The 20,067-nt window shown below is 40.5% G+C and overlaps 2 protein-coding genes across 3 annotated transcripts; one reads left to right on the top strand and one right to left on the bottom strand.

Annotated features, from left to right (window-relative positions):
- Positions 1-1,334: 1,334 nt before the first annotated feature.
- LOC148048028 (general transcription factor II-I repeat domain-containing protein 2-like) lies at positions 1,335-13,312 on the bottom strand. Of its 2 annotated transcripts, none has more exons than XM_087709310.1 (2): positions 13,167-13,312; positions 1,335-4,731 (listed from the first exon to the last, which is right to left on the bottom strand). In XM_087709310.1, exon 2 carries the CDS (start codon positions 4,435-4,437, stop codon positions 2,620-2,622), a length of 1,818 nt encoding a protein of 605 aa, XP_087565436.1. In that variant the 5' UTR covers positions 4,438-4,731; positions 13,167-13,312; the 3' UTR covers positions 1,335-2,619. The 2 variants fall into 2 exon arrangements, 1 of the variants encoding a protein (XP_087565436.1); XR_015695929.1 differs by lacking the exon at positions 1,335-4,731 and adding an exon at positions 7,402-10,301.
- A 68-nt stretch (positions 13,313-13,380) lies between these two features.
- Positions 13,381-18,721, top strand: LMAN2 (lectin, mannose binding 2). The gene is made up of 8 exons (XM_014067341.2): positions 13,381-13,615; positions 14,196-14,314; positions 14,430-14,547; positions 15,242-15,321; positions 15,491-15,652; positions 15,976-16,090; positions 16,964-17,083; positions 17,817-18,721. Exons 1-8 carry the CDS (start codon positions 13,486-13,488, stop codon positions 17,975-17,977), a joined length of 1,005 nt encoding a protein of 334 aa, XP_013922816.1. The 5' UTR covers positions 13,381-13,485; the 3' UTR covers positions 17,978-18,721.
- The last annotated feature ends 1,346 nt before the right edge of the window (positions 18,722-20,067 follow it).

The raw sequence follows: 20,067 nt of genomic DNA, 5'->3' as shown, positions 1-20,067 counted from the left end.
TCTTAGATATTTGCTATAAAAAAGTATCTAGGCAAAACTCCTTCTATGATCTGCTTTGCTTTCACAGAGGAATTGTATTTCCCATCCTTAGATACACTCATTTTCTATATAAGAAAAGTATTTTCTTCAAGTTAGCAAACAAGCATGTTTACTAATAATTATTCATAATATATAATTATACAAGCATGATGAGAAACCAATGACTAGTACTTTAGATTGGAACTATGATGGATGAGTCTATCCATTTGAAATATATTATTCTATGGCTTTTAACTGTATTTTATTACAATGCAAATTTCCACTCAGCACTGAAATAACACTGTTGGCTCTGTTGGTAGTCTCTCTGCTTATCTTTAACATCTGCCCTGTTTTCCATGGTATCTCATAGGTTTTAAGGCACTTTCCATGGTATCAGGATGTTCTTGTTTGGGAACTATTAACTTCTGAGAGCTGCATTCTGGCATTCAGTGCCATATCCTTATTGGGAAGTTTTCCATTTTTTTGCCACGTAACACCAAAAGTAGTGTTTTCTGACTTGTGTTGGCTCAAGCAATGCTATCCAGCTTGCATGTTGCAATTTATTTCATAGTAAATACACTTTTTCACTACAGTTGGCTACTGTGTACTATATAGCAAGAATGCCCTCTCAAATTATTCATTTTTTCAACATTTTAGAAATACACTAAAGGCAGAGAATGCCTTTCCAATGGCTATCTCAGGTATGATCAGTCTAAGAAAGCGCTTAGGTAAAAGGTAAAGGTTCCCCTCGCACATATGTGCTAGTGGTTCCCAACTCTAGGGGGCGGTGCTCATTTCCGTTTCAAAGCTGAAGAACCAGCGCTGTCCAAAGACGTTTCTGAGGTCATGTGGTCGGCATGACTAAATGCCAAAGGCGCACAGAACGCTGTTACCTTCCCACCAAAGGTGGTTCCTATTTTTCTACTTGCATTTTACATCCTTCGAACTGCTATGTTGGCAAAAGCTGGGACACATAATGGGAGCTCATTCCATTAGGGATTCGAACTGCCAACCTTTCTATCAACAAGCTCAGTGTCTTAGCCACTGAGCCACCGCGTCCCTTAAGAGCTTAGCTAGGGAAAAATATGTAAAGCAGCCTTTGAATTGAAGGGCCATTTTTGCAAGAACATCGTTTAGCATGATCCAGCATCATCATAATGATAAAATGTTGTGAACATCTTCACTTGAGAAATGGTTCATTAGTCTATTCTTGTGCTGGATCAACATAAACCTAAACCAACTTAAAATGTGAGGGAACAGGGGATGTCAGCATTATTACCCTCATGAGTAAGTACTAAAGCCAACCCCCCAAAAAATTACTACTAAAGGATCAAAAACTAGGGAATAACTAATTATAAAATGTGTTAAAATAGCAGACTGCAAACAGGATTCTAATCAACAAAACATGGTCCTTTAAGTTATTCTTTCTTCAGGCCAACAGGAAATCCTTGACCAATATACAGGGTCATCAAAGCTCTATTCAAGTAATTTGGGAGAGGATCTAGGATCGTGATGGTGAATCTATGGCATGCGTGCCGGAAGTGGCATGCAGAGCCATTGCCTTTTGCTCTTCCGGCTCCCGGCTCTGTTATACTCTTTATCAACTGGATAAAATGCTCCCAGGAACGAAGGATGATAGAAAAAGATAATGTCCACAACTGGCAGTATAATCATCGTTCCTTTGACCTTAATACCTTTTGATAAATTAGAAACAATTTATCTTGCATCTTTTGATAGAAGTTACCAGAACTGATAGTAAAGGAGAAACTTGTAATGTGGTTCCTTTATTGATATTTGCTAATAAACAGGGTTTAACATTATCATTCTCTGCAGCAGGATATTATTCCTCTACTGGCTGGGGAAATTTTGGGCTATAAAGCCTACATATCTTATAGTTGTTGAGGTTAGGAAATACAGTGTCCATAAGGGTATCCATAAAGCATTCTTTTTACCACATGCAGGTACATTAAGGAATGGAACATAGAAAACCCTGTTTTTTCCTTGCACCTGAAGTGCTTCATAGAAGGCTTAAGACTGTAGCACAGATCATGGCAAATGCAAGCAGTCTGTTGAAGGACTTCAGATTGGTGTGCATGCACCAGTGGTGGGGTTCAATTTTTTTTTACTTCTGGTTCTGTGGGCGGGACGTGGGCGTGGCAGGGCAAGGATACTGTAAAATCTCCATTCCCTCCCCACTCCAGAGCAAGGATACTGCAAAATCAGCTGGGACTCGGGAGGCAGAGACTAGATGGGACCAGTCAGAGGTGGTACTTGCTGGTTCTCCAAACTATTCAAAATTTCTGCTACCGGTTCTCCAGAACTGATCAGAAGCTGCTGAATACCCCACCTCTGGCATGCATGCATATGCTGGGTAGGTGGACACGTGCATTAGAGTAGGGGTGTCAAACTCAATTTCACTGAGGGCCATATCAGCATTATGGTTGCCCTCAAAGGGCCAGCTGCAGGTAAGACTATGTATCATATTAGTTCAGGAGTGCATTATGGCTAAGATGTGGGCCAAAGAGGATTAACATTCAATTCAAATATTTCAAATAAATCTGTAACAACAAAGAAAAAGCATACGCTATTTAGTTCTCTTTCTCATGCCGTATTGTCCGAGCCAGATGTCTGGCATATTTTTTTGCTTACAAGTTCATCTATGTTTGGGGATAGGTTCTGAGCTGTGGAAACTCTCAGGATAGAGTGGAGATGTTCATCAGTAAGAAGACTTCTGTGTACACTTTTGTTCACCTTTATCACAGAGAAAACATGCTCACACACGTATGTACTACCAAACATGCAGAGCATTTGAGCAGCTTGTAGGCGGAGTTGGGGCATCGTTTCAGGGATGAACCTGCTGAACCGTATGGGCCCTACAGAGTCATACTTTGCCTTAAGTGTGCTGCTACACTGCAGCTCTATCAGCTCCATCTGGATATTTACAGGTGCTTTCTCCACATCAACCGCAAATGGATTACTGAGCAGTTCAAAATGGGATTTCTGTCCTTCAAATTTAACAAAGCGACGCGTAAACTCCATGTGGAGGGTGTTGAGTTTATCACCGAAATAAGCATGTGAGAACACAGCAGTGGAGACTTGGTTTATAATTGTTTGGCAACAGGGAAAGTGACTCAGGTTTCCTTGCTGCATCTGAATGTCCCACAGTTGCAGCTTAACCTGAAAGGCATTCACTGCATCATACATGTCTGTGATCACGTGGTGCCGTCCCTGAAGCTGAAGGTTTAGCACAGTGAGATGCTTCGTTATGTCACACAGAAAAGCTAACTCACACAGCCACTCTTCGTCCTGCAGTACCGAGGAGTCTTTTCCTTTATTTTCCATGAACTGACAGATCTCCTCGCGCAACTCAAAAAATCTACTGAGCACTTTTTCATGACATAGCCATCGCACCTCTGCGTGATAGGGCAGATCACCAAGTTCAGAATATATTTCCTCCAGAAAAGGCTTAAATCGACAGTGATTTAAACCTCTGGCTCTTATAAAGTTAACTATCTGTGTTACAGTGTTCATCACATGTTCCATCTTCAGGGCTTTGCCACACAGTGTTTCCTGGTGCATGATGCTGTGATACACTATCAGCTCACCTATGCAATTCTCGCTCCTCATCTTCTCTCGCATCCTTCCCACTAATCCACTCTCTTCCCCGCACATCAAAGGTGCTCCATCTGTTGTCAATCCCGTAAGTTTGTCCCAGGGGAGTTTCATGTCATTTACACATTTGGATACTGCTTCAAATATGTCTTTTCCTGTGATAGTGCCATGGATTGATCTCATGTCCAAAAGTTCCTCTGTAACACATAAACTTGAGTCCACTCCACGGATGAAGGTTGTCAGCCGTGCCATGCCGGTGATGTCCGTGCTCACATCCACAGCAAGGGAATATGCAATGAAATCTTTTCCTTTTTCAAATAACTGTACTTGCAAATCAGTGGCAAGCTCACATATCTGATCAGCAACAGTATTTCTGCTTAGGCTTAGATTCATAAATGCTTGCCTTTGATCTGGACACAAGACTTCACACACTTTAACCATGCAGCACTTCAAAAACTCCCCCTCTGTAAATGGCCGGCCTGATTTAGCTATCTCTTCTGTCACTATAAAACTAGCTTTCATAGCAGTCTCACTTTGTGATTTTGCTTTTCTGCACACACGCTGCTTTGCCATCAGGCTCTTTTTAAACTCTTCCACCTTCTTCAGCTTCTGCTGTATGTCCATGTGTTTGTACTTGTCCTCGTGTTTCGTCTCATAGTGCCGCCTCATGTTATATTTCTTAAGTACGGCCACATGACCTCCGCAAACAAGGCACATGGCCTTACCGTCAATGTCAGCAAACAGGTACTCTGCCTCCCACCTCTTTTGAAAGCATCTGTTTTCAAAGTCCACTTTCCGTTTGGCCATTTTGGGGGGTTTAAATATCAGTGTAGGGACGCAAGTCTTTTTCACCGCAGATGTTGTATATATGGAGTATGAGGCTGCACAGAAAAGTCAAAATCCCAGGTGAGGTGATCAGTTGTGAGTGCTCTAGCGATCCACTCTGGAGACTCAGTAGGATGCTGTGAGTCTGGATCTTCTGGGGTATAAGAAGAGCCGGTTCCCAGTGCAAGGCTGCTAGTGTTGGAGATGCTTTCCGGTTTGACAGGTGACTGTTGCGGGTGTTGGCTCCAGAAGCAGCTGCTGCTGCTGAGCTCTTCCCTGGTGGAGAGGAATGAGTTGAGTTTGACATGTCTGCCTTAGAGGAAGTCAATCTACATGTTTATTTGGGGGACAAACGAAACCCAGAAAGTCCTAAAACCTGGTGAAAATCCATCAGCACACACCAAGCCATAAAGCACAAATTATAAACCAAAACATACACGACAGACATCTTTACATTGGAGGAGTGCTGAGGCAGAATCTAGTCTGGTATGTGAAAAAGAATCCAGATCACACTTGGCCAATAAAGAATTATATTCTATTCTACAAGGAGGGAAACAGACAGATTAAGAGCCATGGTCCGTAGTGATTAGAACTCAGTACTGCAGGACCACCTCTCTGCTCACTCCGGAACTTCGATTCTGAATGGCTCAAGGTTGACTCAGCCTTCCATCCTTCCAAAGTGGGTAAAATGAGGACCCGGATTGTCGGGGGCAATAGGCTGACTCTGTAAACTGCTTAGAGAAGGCTATAAAGCACTGTGAAATGGTATATAAGTCTAAGTGCTATTGCTTTTATTTTTCTGCTCTACAACACCACTTCTAGTATTTAATACTGAGGTGGGTGACTATGTGGCCTTTTTGCTATATTATGTAAAAAGCTACAAAAGGTAAACCTAATGCTATTTTTTAAATAGATTTTAACTTAGGAGATCTCAGTTAAAATATGTTCTGCTATTGTAATCTTCTCAGGCCAGATGTTATGGTTTGGTGCAAACACGCAAGATAAAATTGAATAATAAGCTCTATGTATGAATTTTCTTACTTACTTACTTAGCCTTATTTACAATTCTCTCCCTGCCCCTTGGCCCCAAATAATACCCCGTCTGATTCTAACCTCTGGCTCTCCCCTGCCAGCTCTAAATCTGTAATTTGTTTCCAGTAAATAGATGTGGCCTTCCCTTAAACAACTGGAGTAAGAATTACAGAGAACATAGAGTTGCAAGAAAAAGTATGCGAACCCCTTGGGATTACATGGAGTTTTGCATGAATTGGTCATAAAATGTGCTCTGAACTTCATCTAAGTCACAACAATAGAAAAACAAGTCTGCTGAAAATAATACTACACAAACATTAGATGTTGCCATGGTTTAATTGAGCATAACATGTAAACATTCACAGCGCAGGGAGTAAAAAGTATGTGAACCGTTGGACTTAATAACTGGCTGGCCCTCGTTTGGCAGCAATAACCTCAACCAAACATTTCCTGTAGTTGCAGATCAGACCTGCACAACGATCTGAAGTAATTTTGGACCACTCCTCTTCACAAAACTGTTTCAGTGTAGCAATATTCGTGGGATGTCTGGTGTGAATCGCTCTCTTAAGGTCATGCCACAGCTGGGAGGAGACAATGTCCTCACAGTACAGACATGCGGTCTCGATGCTCTGAGACTGCAGCTGGTACTTTTGCCACAGGGGGGAGGGGGGGTCCAATCGGACCTAAACTGTCCCGAAGAGACGGTGAACAGGAAGAATACGTCTTGCTGATTTTGGGGATATCGCAAAATCCCTGAAAAAAGCAAGAAAAGGTCTTCAAGCTAGTGACAAAAGGCAGCTTAGGCTGATGAAGTGAGGACGGATGGCTATGGAACGGAAGGAACCAGAAAGAGAAAGTGTGATCATCTGGGGAATTCTTTCTGTTTTGGAAAAAAAACACTGCCCCAAAGAATCTCTTTTTTATGCTAAACTAAACCCTTAACCAGAAGAAGTCAGCGGCGGAATTGATCTTCATTTGTTTTGGTCAGTATGCTTTTCTTCTTGTAATTATTGAAATGCTTCTCGCAACTTTTTCTGTCCTCCCCCCCCCTCTGCTTAAAGTGAATGGACCGGTTTTTCTTCTTTGGCTCTTTCCTGCCTTATTTTTCAACTCAAGGACTAAAATCTCCCTCTCTACTTTAACAAAAATTGTCTATTATTTGCTATTAAACTCCATTTTTTTTTTTTTTTTAGGATTTTATTGAGGATTTATATGCCGCCCTTTTCCCTGAGGGGACTCAGGGCGGCTTACAACAATAAGGGGAAGGGAGTGCAAGACAAGACTTAAAAAGAAAAAGAATCGTGAATAAAAGAAAATTATCCATAAAAACACAACATTCACTCAACATTCGGGCGGGGTGAGAGTAATCCTATCCCCAGGCCTGACGGGATAGCCAGATCTTGAGGGCTGTGCGGAAGGCCTGGACTGTGGTGAGGGTACGGATCTCCACGGGGAGGTTGTTCCATAATGTCGGAGCTGCAACTGAGAAGGCTCTCCTCCGCGTAGTCGCCAGTCGGCACTGACTGGCGGATGGAATTCGGAGGAGGCCTACTCTGTGCGATCTGATGGGACGCAGGGAGGTAATTGGCAGGAGGCGGTCTCTCAAATAGTCAGATCCACTACCATGGAGCGCTTTATAGGTGGTAAGTAAGACCTTGAAGTGCACCCAACGATCAACAGGTAGCCAGCGCAGCTCACGGAGGATTGGTGTTATATGGGCGAACCGTGGTGCGCCCATGATCACTCCCGCGGCCGCGTTCTGAACTAGCTGAAGTCGCCGGATGCTCTTCAAGGGCAGCCCCATGTAGAGCACATTGCAGTATTCCAGCCTAGAGATCACAAGGGCTCGAGTGACTGTTGTGAGAGCCTCCCGGTTCAGGTAGGGCCGCAACTGGCGCACCAGGCGAACCATTTAAGAACTTTATCCCTCCTAAATCTGAGTCAACACAAGAAAGTGAAAAAAATACTAATTTTGCTGCTCAGAAGCTTAATGTCTTCGTGCTTCAAAGCTCTGTAACTAAAAGTGATGAGTCAAGACCATAAATTGTTTACCAAGCTGTCTCTTGAGAGCCTTATCGATACTGGGAGAAGGAAAAAAAATGGAACCTCTCTCTTGTGAAGATTAAAGCTACAGTGGCAGTAATTTACAATTTGAAACATGGAGCAATTTACAGAAGAGGAAACTTTAACTTTGCAAAAGATTTGGGATGCAATTCAAGAGTTATTGGTAACTTGGAGAATTGACAAGAACATAGAATAGATACCAGAAAAAATGAGGGAGGTGGAGTTCCAAAAACTGAAGAGAAAAAGGAACACAAAGATAAGAAAACTAATGATTTGATTTCTGAACTGAAAGTGGTTGAAAATGAAAAAATGGGAGTTTGGAGGGGGGAATTCGATGGTCTGGAGCTTTACCCCAAATTTCAAGGCACAAAAGAAGAAAAAATAGAAAAAATGATGGTATTAAAGAAAAAAATCTTATCAGAAATAGGATTGGCAATCAAAGATAATCAATTAAAGTAGCAAAAGGGCGCCGAGATTATCTGAGAGATCCAATAGACAATAAGGTGCGGAGAGATGTCCATAAAAACTTTACCAAGGAAATAAATAGAAAATTAACTCCACAAATGGCAAAAGAAATAAGACTACATGCCTTCTGGAAGAACACAGGTTGTTATATGAAAATCGATAATAAAAAATAATAATAATAGCTACGTTTGATTATTAGTAAGTAGGAATTTAGTAACTCTTTAGATTGCTTGCTTAAATAAATAGTTGATAATGGTAACAAGGTATATTTTTATGTTGGCTGGAGGTGAGGAAGCTGGATATATGTAATACATGATTTTGTTACAAACATTAATGATAATAATGATAATGAAATTATAAAGAGTTATAGTTAATGACATATATATGTACTGGCTTAATATAAGGAATTTGGATATCAATTGCAAACAATGATTTGGGAAAAAAAGGTTTAGAAATTTAAATAATTAATTCTTATTTTGAATATGTTATAAAGGTATAATGTTATTGGATATATAAAAGTAGATAACAAAAAATTTAACTAAGTTTTATAATTAGTAAGTAGTAATTTAGTAACTTATAAATGGTTATGTTAAAAAAATAATTGATAAGGGCAATAAGGCATACATATATGTTGGTTTGATGAAAAGAAAATAGATATAATAGTAAAGGATTTTTTGTTAACCAATATTAATTATAATAACTAACAATGGAATGATAAGGATAAGGGATACAGTTAATGATACATATATGTACCACCATAACAAAAGGAACATGGACACAAATTGTAAACAGTGATTTGGGAGGAGAAAAGGGCTTAGAAATTTTGTCAACTAATTTTTGTTTAGAATATGTTATAAAGGTTTAATGCTATTGGATGATTCTGTAATAATTAATGAAATGCCATTAGGTGGTTGTGTTTTTTAACTATGGATTATTCTAGGCCAGGGGTAGTCAACCTTTTTATACTAACCGCCCACTTTTGTATCTCTGTTAGTAATAAAATTTTCTAACCGCCCACCAGTTCCACAGTAATGGTGATTTATAAAGTATGGAAGTAACTTTACTTTATAAAATTTATAAAGCAGAGTTACAGCAAACCCCTACCGCCCACCATGAAAGCTGGAACGCCCACTAGTGGGCGGTAGGGACCAGGTTGACTACCACTGTTCTAGGCAAAAGGACATTAAAACAATTTCAGTTAAATGAGAACTATGATATGTTGAAAATAAGACTCATCAAGAACTTTGATATTTGATATGAATATAAGCAATGACTCTGGAAGAGATGCACAAAAGCTAATTGTAACCAGTTGACAAACTTTCTACAAGATGTAATGTAGGATGATTATTTTTTGTGTGTGTTGTTTGTTTAGTAAAAATAAAAAAAATGTTTTTTTTTTAAAAAGGTCATGCCACAGCATGTCGATCGGGTTGAGGTCAGGACTCTGACTGGGCCACTTCAGAAGGCGTATTCTGTGTTGTTGAAGCCATTTTTTTGTTGAATTACTTGTATGCTTTGGGTCATTGTCCTGTTGCATCACCCATCCTCTGCAGAGCTTCAGTTGGCGGACAGATGGTCGTACGTTTTCCTGCAAAATGTCTTGATAAACCCTGGAATTCATTGTCCCATCAATGACAACAATCCGTCCAGGCCCTGAGGCAGCAAAGCAGCCCCAAACCATGATGCTCCTTCCGCCATGTTTTACAGTGGGGATGAGGTTTTGATGTTGGTGTGATGTGCCTTTTTTTCTCCACACATAGTGTTGTGTGTTTTTCCCAAACAACTCAATTTTGGTTTCATCTGTCCACAGTATATTTTGCCAGGAGTGCTGTGGACATTCAGGTGCTCTTTTGCAAACTTCAAACGTACTGCAATATTTTTTTTGGACAGCAATGGCTTCCTCCGTGGTGTCCTCCCATGTACTCCATTCTTGTTTAATGTTTTCCTTATTGTAGATGTGTCAACAAAAATGTTAGCATGTGCCAGAGATTTCTGTAGGTCTTTAGCTGACACGCTAGGATTCTTCTTTATCTCATGAAGCATTCTGCGCTGTGCCTTTGCAGTCATTTTTACAGGACGACCACGCCTAGGGAGAGTAGCAACAGTGCTAAACTTTCTCCATTTGTAGACAGTCTGTCTTACCGTGGACACATGAACATCAAGGCTTTGGGAGATACTTTTGTAACCCTTTCCAGCTTTATGCAAGTCAACAATTCTTGATCGTAGGTCTTCTGAGAGCTCTTTTCTGCGAGGCATGGTTCACATCAGACAGTGCTTCTTGAAACCTTTAAACCCAAAACAGGTGTGTGTTTTTAAAGGGCAGGACAGCTGTCAGCAACACATCCAATATTTCACACACTGATTGGAGTCAATTAGCTCTTGGAGAAGTCATTAGGCTAGGGGCTCATATAATTTTTCCTCCCTGCACTGTGAATGTTTATATGTTATGTTCAACTAAACCATGGCAACATCTAATGTTTATGTAGTATTATTTTCAGCAGACTGTGTTTTTCTATTGTTGTGACTTAGATGAAGTTCAGAGCACATTTTATGACCAATTCATGCAAAACTCCACGTAATCCCAAGGGGTTCACATACTTTTTCTTGCAACTGTACACATGAAATTCTTAGATAAAGAACAGTACAAAAATTTAATATTTCAATATGAAATACTCTGTGCTCAAGCTGTTAAAACTGTGAAAGTGCAAACTGTATCTGGCTGGCTAACAGTAAGTAAATTTGTACCTGACCAAGTATTAGGTTACATATGCTCCTTTAATGATATCACTTAAGCATGATTGATAAGAGTTTTTTTCCTGTTTCAAACAATGACAGAACCTAAAGTCACTATTTAATAAGAGTAGAGTTTACAAGAGATCCAGAACTTAGTTCATGGGAAAACTATGGAGTTTGAATCTATAGATCTCAAAGGAGATGAAGTAATATACATACATACATACATACACACACACACACACACACGACATCAAATGCATGGAATATACACTGTGTGTATGTGTGTGTACTATTTTGTTATTCTATTTTTAATTGCTATAAGCTCCCCAGCCATGTATTTGAGATGACCAGCTATATAAATATCACTGGCTACCAGTCATAATAGCTGCCTATCACCTTTAAAGACATTTGCCTTTCAATACCTGCTTCTGAGCCACACAAAGCAGAGTGAGGATTTATCAACATATCCGGTTGACAAAAGTGGGACTAGGATGCGGGGCTCATGCCTTTGCATGCCTCTTCTTAAGGCCTGTGATGCAGGGTGTAAGTAATACATTAATGTCACCCATCCTGCAAATCCAGGTCAGGCTCCCTCCCTTGGGTGCATTGTTTGGGTCCTGTGATATTTTTAACCCACCAAGTCCATTAGGTCCAAGCTCTGCCCAAACTGCTTGGAGACAAGCAGGGGCTGCCAGGTCTTGGGAAGGAAAGTCTCCCAAAGGAGGGTATGCTCTCCTTCCAGGAAGCACCCAAGGAATCCCTGGTAAAGGGAGAAGTGGAGAAAATGATTGAGGCCCAGAACTGCTCTGAAGAACTCAATGTCCCAGGAACAGTGGAAATACCACCTACCTCAATCGCCCTACCTGTAGGCACGCTCCCCCTCCAGCCTGACCCTCAAGGAAGCCCCCTCCCTCTGCCCTCGGGAGAACCACAGTGCTTGCTCTGCTGTAAACTCAGCTCTGGAAAGAAAGAAGAGCTACTTGGAGCGCCTTCACCATAAATAACATCTTGGGACCCCACAGCTCTGGGAGCCAAGCGGCCCCTTTAAGAGAATCATAGACAGCTAAAGGAACAACCAAAAACAGATCGGTCACCCCCTAGTGGGAGTTTGGGAGCCTCTTTGGTGACAATCACTTCTTCCTACTAGTCTGATCCCAGGTCAGATCTAAACATATCATGGGCAGGATCTGGCCCATGGGCCTTAAGTTTAACATTTGTGCATTACAGAATGATATCAAAACAACTATGGCTGTTTCAGAACTTCCACTGATATGGTCAGTGCTAGAAAGTGGCATCTAATGATGCCAATGTATCCAGAAATACTCCTCTTCACCTAAAGAGTTCTATCTTAAGAGAATTTTTACACTGCAAAGTTTAAAAATTAAAGTAGGAAAACTTGGTACCCTTTAATGTTTAATTAAAATAGGGAAACAGCCTCAGAGCTTACAAATACCTGTAAACTTTAAATGGATGTAGTAATTCTATTTGAAATGGAAACAATGGGTAAATATACCTCTGTGCTTGTTTGGAAGTATGCCAGTTGCCCTCAAGTTGGACAAAGATAACCAAAGGTAATGTATTGGGGGTGGGGGGGGGGTGCTGTAATACCTCTGAAACTAATTATATTGATATTCATTTGGTGAATGTGCAAGCTCCACAAGCAGCCATTTGGAGCCATATTCCCCAAATTCAAAATGTATCATCAGCTCCCACCACCTTGAAGAAGGGGATTGATATAGGATCAGGCAATAAAAACCTCTTTTGGATCTGTGGATGTAGTTACTGCTGTATTTACTCCAACAAACAACCTTTTTAAAAATAAAAACAATCTTTAGTTGGAAAATTATGGTCTATGGATATTTTTCTCCATACATAAATAAAAAGTCTAAAATATGCACATTCTTCCATGCCACTACTATTTATTTTTAAATGGACATATAGTACTATTTAAATGGTGTTCCTTAAACTTTCCCACAAGCACGCAAAATGTTTAAAGTACGTATAAAACAGCAGTTGGAAAGCCCCCCCCCCAATTTAGCAACAATTTCACAATGCAATCTTATACGTATTTATCAAAAGTGAACTAAATGAAAGTTCAGATTTCAATAGGAGGGGACTGATTTTTTTTTAAAAAGCTATTCAGATGCACTGAGGTTTTTCCGAATATCTAATACTGTAACAATATTATGTATTCCTCCCTGCCCCCCTACCGAAGGGATTGGGCGGCTGACGGTGGATATCTACTTCGAGATTAAAGAGGATTACAATTGTTTCCGAAGATAATTGTTTTAAACGTTTACAACGCAGCTTGCTGTTTTTAACCCCATTTACAAAAGGCGCAGCGAGGCTTTCGACCACCTGAACATTCTCAAATACCAGAAATGGGTATATAAATGCCAGGAAGCGTTGCTTACCCAAACAGGGAAGTCCAGGGAAGACCCAACAGTAAACGAGGCGGGCTGAACTCTCCCCAGCCGTGACTCCGTCCACTGAGATTCCGACACGCGATACTCGCAACACAAAGGCAAAACACCGGAAGAAGGGGCGTGTCGGCTCCTCCTTCCTTTTCCTATCTCGTAAAACGCCAAGAGAGCAGGTGGCGTGGAGATAACAAATTCGCGGGCGTCGACTTTACATCCGGGCTAAGGGTCAATCGGAAGGAGGAAGCCGCGCAGAGGGAAATAGGAGGGTAGAGCGTCCGGGAGTTGGTGCCTGCGGGGGTTGGCGACCAGCATGGTGCTGTCACCCCTGCTGTTTCTTCCGCTCCTCTTGGCCGGGACCGCGCCTCCAGGAGCCGCGGAGCTCACAGATGGCAACAACGAGCATCTAAAACGGGAACACTCGCTTATCAAGCCTTATCAGGGTGCGTGGGGAGGGCAGGGCTGCCACCCTGCTGACCCGTCCGTCTGCTCCCTCCTCTCCCGCGCTCACGCTTGAGCCCGTTGGTGGCCGACCTCTCCTGTATCAAAGGCTCGCCTGTGTGGATCCAAGGGCTGGGCTTGGTTTTGCCACTTCGTGAAGGGGGAGGAAAACCGAAAGGCTCTTGGGGGCGCCGCTGCCCGTTCACACACATCTTCTTGGGGATACCTAGCCCGTAAAACTTCACAAACCTTTTTGCCCTAAGCAGATTTACCCATTAATAATAATGATGATGATGATTATGAATAGTAGGTGACACTGTTTTATGTATTTAAGAAGTGTATGAATTTCACCAGTTAAGAAGAAAATCCGGTTGGCAATAAATAAGATTCCATTTCTGACCTCCACAGAGTAGTAGCAGAAGAAGAAGTGCAAATGACACAATTCCCACTTCTGAGAAAATTAAACCTAGTTCAGATAACCTGTTACCTGCCTATGGCTCGCTTGTAACATCAAATGTCCCCTAATAACATAATAATAATGTACTCCGCAGTTCATTATTTCTGTAGTATCCTCTGTTTTAGGGGTTGGCTCCAGTTCAATGCCTCTCTGGGATTTTCAAGGGAGTACAATGTTGACTAGCCAGTATGTTCGACTGACCCCTGATGAGCGCAGCAAAGAAGGTTCTATCTGGAACCGGGTGGTGAGTGTTATTTCTACATGGAAAGGATGGGGTGAGACACTGATTTGCAGCCTGCATGCTTTCCATGTTGGATTTCCTGAAAAGCTGTTTGGGGGTGTTCTATTTTCTTTTCTAGCCCTGTTTTCTGAAGGATTGGGAGCTTCATGTCCATTTTAAAGTTCATGGGGCAGGGAAGAAGAATCTCCATGGAGATGGTTTTGCCCTGTGGTACACTCAGGACCGCCTTACTGCAGGTACTGTGATCTGCCTAATAATTTGGAATATATCCCACTGTCGTGGGTTTGGGATTTTTAATACAAGTTAATAGATTTTTTTTCCAGTTGTTGCAATCAGCCTGGCAGAACATATTCTAGTTGAAACAATAGGCACGTAACAGCTAGCATTTTAACCATCGTCCCCATAAATATATCAATGTCTTAAGGGCCTTCTGAAAGGCTGGAAGAGTCAAAGTCATTCTCATCTCAGGGGAAATAGTTTTCTGTAGGGCAGAGGCAGTAACCACAAAGGTCTACTTTGTAGGTCCCTCAAGATGAAACATTCTTTAAATTAATGGGACCTGCAACATACTTCTCTGTCCAGATCTAATGGGAAAAATAGAAACAATCAGGGAAACGCAGTCCCACAAATAACCTGGTCTTATGCCATGAAATAATAGGTTATCCACTGATGGAATGTTAGCTGATGATCTCCAGAATCTTCCATTGGAATGGCTTTGTTACATGGGTAGCATTTGATCTGGCTAGTAAGCATTATTTGTTTGTTCATTATACATATTTATATGCCATCTACTCCAAAATGACTTCATGTAAAATGTTTAAATTTATCAGTGTTCTATTTGAAGATAGGTTTAATTTAGCTCTTAAAAGCACATGGACCCCTTACTCATATTTTTCTGTTTTATCACCACCACCACCCACCCCACCCCAGGACCTGTATTTGGCAGTAAAGACAAATTTCATGGATTGGCCGTTTTCCTGGATACCTATCCCAATGAGGAAACTACTGAGGTAAATGATAATAGCTTCTGTTTGAAGACTAACACTGGGTTTTGCTTTTCCTGCAGGATCAATCCCATATAAGTAGAGATTCTGTATGCATACAGATTTCAAAATATTTAGGTTATGAGTTTTGAGCATCACAGAGACAAGTTTGATTCACATTCATTTTATTCTGCAGCGTGTGTTTCCTTACATTTCTGCCATGGTTAACAATGGATCCCTGACCTATGACCATAGTAAAGATGGTCGCTGGACGGAGCTGGCAGGGTGCACAGCTGACATTCGTAATCAGAACCACGACACCTTTTTGGCTGTCCGATATTCTCGGGGGCGTCTGACGGTAAGCCTGATGGTGGGTGCTGGATGCCACATGCACATGAATTACATGACATTCTTCCACATTACACAAACAACGGATGAATGTCCATGGAGGTTCCATACTAACTTAGAATGAATAAGTTGCATTATGTTTGCTACAGCTCTAGTCAATGAAATGTAAAAAGTGAACATGAACATAATAATCCTGATAACATAGTTTTGAGTTTACCAATTTATATATTCCAGAATTGATGTTCTATTACATTTCCATAGGATTTCCCAACTGTCTTGAGAAATGTGAAAACACAGTTGTCCTTAATGTGGAAGATGACTTTTATGTTGCAGGTGATGACTGATGTGGAGGATAAAAATGAATGGAAAAACTGCTTTGATGTTGCAGGAGTCCGATTACCCACTGGTTATTTCTTTGGGGCTTCTGCTGGTACAGGAGATCTATCTGGTGAGAAATGCCTGCTAGTAGTTAAAGTGACTGTGTTATATGCATGTGTTATTTCACATAAAGTAGAGACAGCATTTGGTAAAGTGCACAAGATACAGGTAATCCATGATTTACAAACACAATTAGGACTAGAATTTACGGAGTTAAGCAAGTGGATTGTAAAGTATGGTAGTTGCACCGGTTTTATTGAATGTTTAGCCATATTGTTAAATTAATCACTACAGATGTTAGGCGAATCAGCTAAGAGTTAAGGGAATCCGCCTTCCCCTACTGATTTTGCTTGTCAGAAGTTACACAGGAAGATCATAAATGGTGATCACATGATCTCAGGACACTGCAACCATAGTAAACACATACCAGTGCCTGAATTTTGATTATATAACCACAGGGATACTGCAATGGTTGTAAATGCAAGGACCAGTTGTAAATCAGTTTTTTCAGTGCTGATGTAACTGAACAAATGGTTGTAAATCAAGGAATTATCTCCTGAATTACCCTGTTTCCCTGAAAATAAGACCTTCCCGGATAATAAGCCCAATCGGACTTTTGAACACGTGCTAAAATAAGCCCTTCCCCAAAAATAAGCTCTCCCCAAAAATATTGCAACACAGCACCAGCCATAAGGTGACCACACTTGCTGCCTCCTGCACTTCAAAAATAATAAGACCACCCCGAAAATAAAGCCAAGCTACTTCAAGGGTCAAAAGAAAATAAGACCCTGTCTTATTTTTGGGAAAACACGGTAGTATTTACTACTTGTCAGTTGCCTGTATTGCTGAAAACTTAGGAGAAGTTTTTAAAATAAGAAGTAAGATCTTCTGTCATTTAATTTTAATTAGCTGTACAGTGAATATAACTTGGTTTCTTTTCCAGATAATCATGATATTATTTCAATGAAGCTATTTCAGTTGATGGTGGAACATTCCCCAGAGGACGAAAACATTGACTGGACAAAGATTGAGCCCAGCGTCAGTCTTTTCAAATCACCCAAAGGTGATTTCATAATGCTTCTACCCTGAATGTTCAATGAAGCAAATGGGAGAGCAGCAAGCATTACTTTCCTAAAAGTACTTCACTTTTGAAGCTATAGACTAATAAAGGCAATCTTTTTGGTTTAGGTACCAGGTGATCAAATAACTATAAACTAGTTATATATTTATTGGATTTATACTGATATCCAACGTAAACACTGAGTTTAGGTGGCATACAAGAGAAACCTCTGTCAAACGTCTGCACTTGCCATATTTAGGTTTTCTTATATTGAATTTTTGAAAACTATTCATAAATAGTAAATATGCATTCAGATTTGCAAGGAGATATTCTGTTTAACTTTTACCATATAGACATTGGTACAATAGAACCAGTATCTGTTTACTTAGATTTATTTAAACATATAATTTGACCAGGAATGCCTATACTTTTGTCTGCAATTATGTATGCTGCGTTGAAGCAGTTAAAGGGCTCACCATAGTGTCTCAGCTGGACCAGAATCTTAAAGAGCAAAGTTTAAAATTCTGTTTCAGTTTATTTCTCCTCATTACCCAGCGAATGATTATTAGCTGTTCTGCAAAGAAATTTGGGAGGGTTTTCACAACCTCTGGAGAGTCAGCTATTCTATGTAATCTGCCTAATCCAGAATTTTGCTAATCTATATTAAATTATTCTTTATGTAGCAGAAGGATGTAATATGTACTATAACTCAGCTTTCTATTTTTTCTCTCTTCAGATAATGTAGATGATCCAACAGGAAACTTTCGTAGTGGGCCCTTGACAGGCTGGAAAGTGTTCTTACTATTACTATGTTCTCTACTTGGCATCATTGTATGTGCTGTGGTGGGGGCTGTGGTTTTCCAGAAACGCCAGGAGCGGAACAAGCGGTTTTACTAAGGTGTAAGGCAGAAATTTGGGGCAGCTGGGGATGTTTTTTTTACAAGGGGAGGGAGAATTGTATAGACTCTGGTTTCTAAAAGGCTGTTTCAGAGAAATGTATGGAATATTTTCATATCCCTTTTTTTTCTTGGCAACAATAAGCAATTGTGCCACACAATCTGGAGTATAAATTGTACTGTACTTGGGAGCCTGCCATTTTGAAAGCTGTATGGAAACTTCAGTCCTTCTATAAAATCTTTTTATGGAAAACAGGCAAATAACAGTATGGTTCAAACTTAGAAAATGTTGCTTCTTCTCTGAGAGGCATGTTTTGCACTTCAGATAGTATTTCCAAAGTTACTCTTAAGAGTATTTTGGTAGTTCAGCTATGCGGAGGGTGGTTTTCTTGCTGTGGCCTATAAACTTAATTCAAGAAAATTATTTTTTTGAACTGAATGTATTTCATAGTTTCACTTATTCCGAAACCTTTTTTTAATACCAGCTATTTCTGTTTCGCTGGGAGTGCAACTGACTTGCACCAAAACAACTGGCATCCATGAAATGTGATATCTGTGACTGCATTGGCTTGAGAGAGCGGGGGCTTGATTTTTTCTAGACAATATGGACTATTTGCCCCATTTATTAAACATCTAAAGTTGATTCTAATGGCAGAATTGAAGTGTATCATAGCCACATTGTTATGTGTGCATATGGAAGATGATAAATTGAAGAAAGACAATGTGAAATAAAATGGAAAATTTATCCTGGTGGTTTGTCTTAATTTTATGCTTAATAATGAATGGTGGATGGGCTGCATTTGGTACTAATAGATTGGGGAGGAGCAAGGACCTAATTCCATGCTGGGGAAGTTTTAGGGATCAAAAAGTGTGAATAATGGAGCAATTCAGGGTTTTTTAAAAAAATATTTTTCACATGAACTATTTTCAGAGTTGCAGTACGGCTGTTAATATTATTGGTCCTGCCTTAAGCATAAAACCAGATGGTTGATCTTGGGCCAGTCACGATCTGGACCCTAGGAAAAAGGTAATGGCAAACCACATAGGAAACCTTTGTCAAAAAAAACTATATGGACTAGTTGGGGTAGTACCAGGAGTCAAAACTGATTCAACTACATGAAATAAATGCAATGAAATACATTTCTTTTTCATCTTCACAAGACCCAAAATAATCACATTTTGTAGCTGGCACAGGTAGTCGACTTGCAACAGCTCATTTAGTGACCATTCAAAGTTACGTTGGAAGAAATTTTCCCAGTTCGTTCCCAGCTGGGACACAGATACTGAGAAGAAATGGATGCAAAAGCCAGCTGCCAGAAAATGGAATTCTTTTAATGTAGGAAGGCAAGAAGCAAAAAGTGACACAGCTGGAGCGTTCTTGGCTTGCAAGCAATTTGAGAATGTGAATCTGAACCTTTTATGCTTAATTCCTCTTTGAAGTTCCTGCAGCTTGATGGGTTTTGATGGGTTACTGATTGCCCTGGGTTTGTTTTTCCTTTTAATCTTGGTCCCAGATCTTTAGTTTTTCAGGTCCTTGGGGTTTAATCCTGTTGGACAGGAAAAAGGGAGTTTATTTTAGCTTGTTTCCTCTTAATGGCTCTACTTAAGTGGTCAGCTTTGTTACATTTGCAACAGCATTTAGCAGGTTGCTCTGAGTTTTTCTTTCAGCTGGTCTTCTTGGTTTTCTTAAAGGGGGAAGGGCTGGCTGGAGTCTCTTGGCACTGTTTTCTGAGGTTGCTGTGAGGTTTTTGGCACTGTCCTTTGGGGTGTATTTCCCAGTTACAACAGCGCTGAAAAAAGTCACTTATAACTGTTATTTCAGTTACAACCGTTGCAGCATCCTTGTGGTCATCAAAATTCAGACGCTTGTCAACTGAGTCATATTTATGACTGTATCAGTGTCTCAGGTTCATGTGATCCCCTTTTGTGACCTGATAAGCAAAGTCAATGGGGAAGCCAGACTCACTTAATAACCAGGCTGCTAACTTATCAACTGCAGTGATTCACTTAATAACCGTGGCAAGAAAGGTGGTAAAATGAGGCAAAACTCAACAAATGTTTCATTTAACAAATAATTTGGGGCTGAATTCT

This window comes from Thamnophis sirtalis, unplaced genomic scaffold (genome assembly GCF_051295495.1).
Source record: "Thamnophis sirtalis isolate CommonGarterSnake01/CBP01778 unplaced genomic scaffold, rThaSir2_p1.2 scaffold_3, whole genome shotgun sequence".
Classification (NCBI taxonomy): domain Eukaryota; kingdom Metazoa; phylum Chordata; class Lepidosauria; order Squamata; family Natricidae; genus Thamnophis; species Thamnophis sirtalis.
Note: the sequence above shows the minus strand (reverse complement) of the source record. Positions and strands in the feature narration are given on the sequence as shown.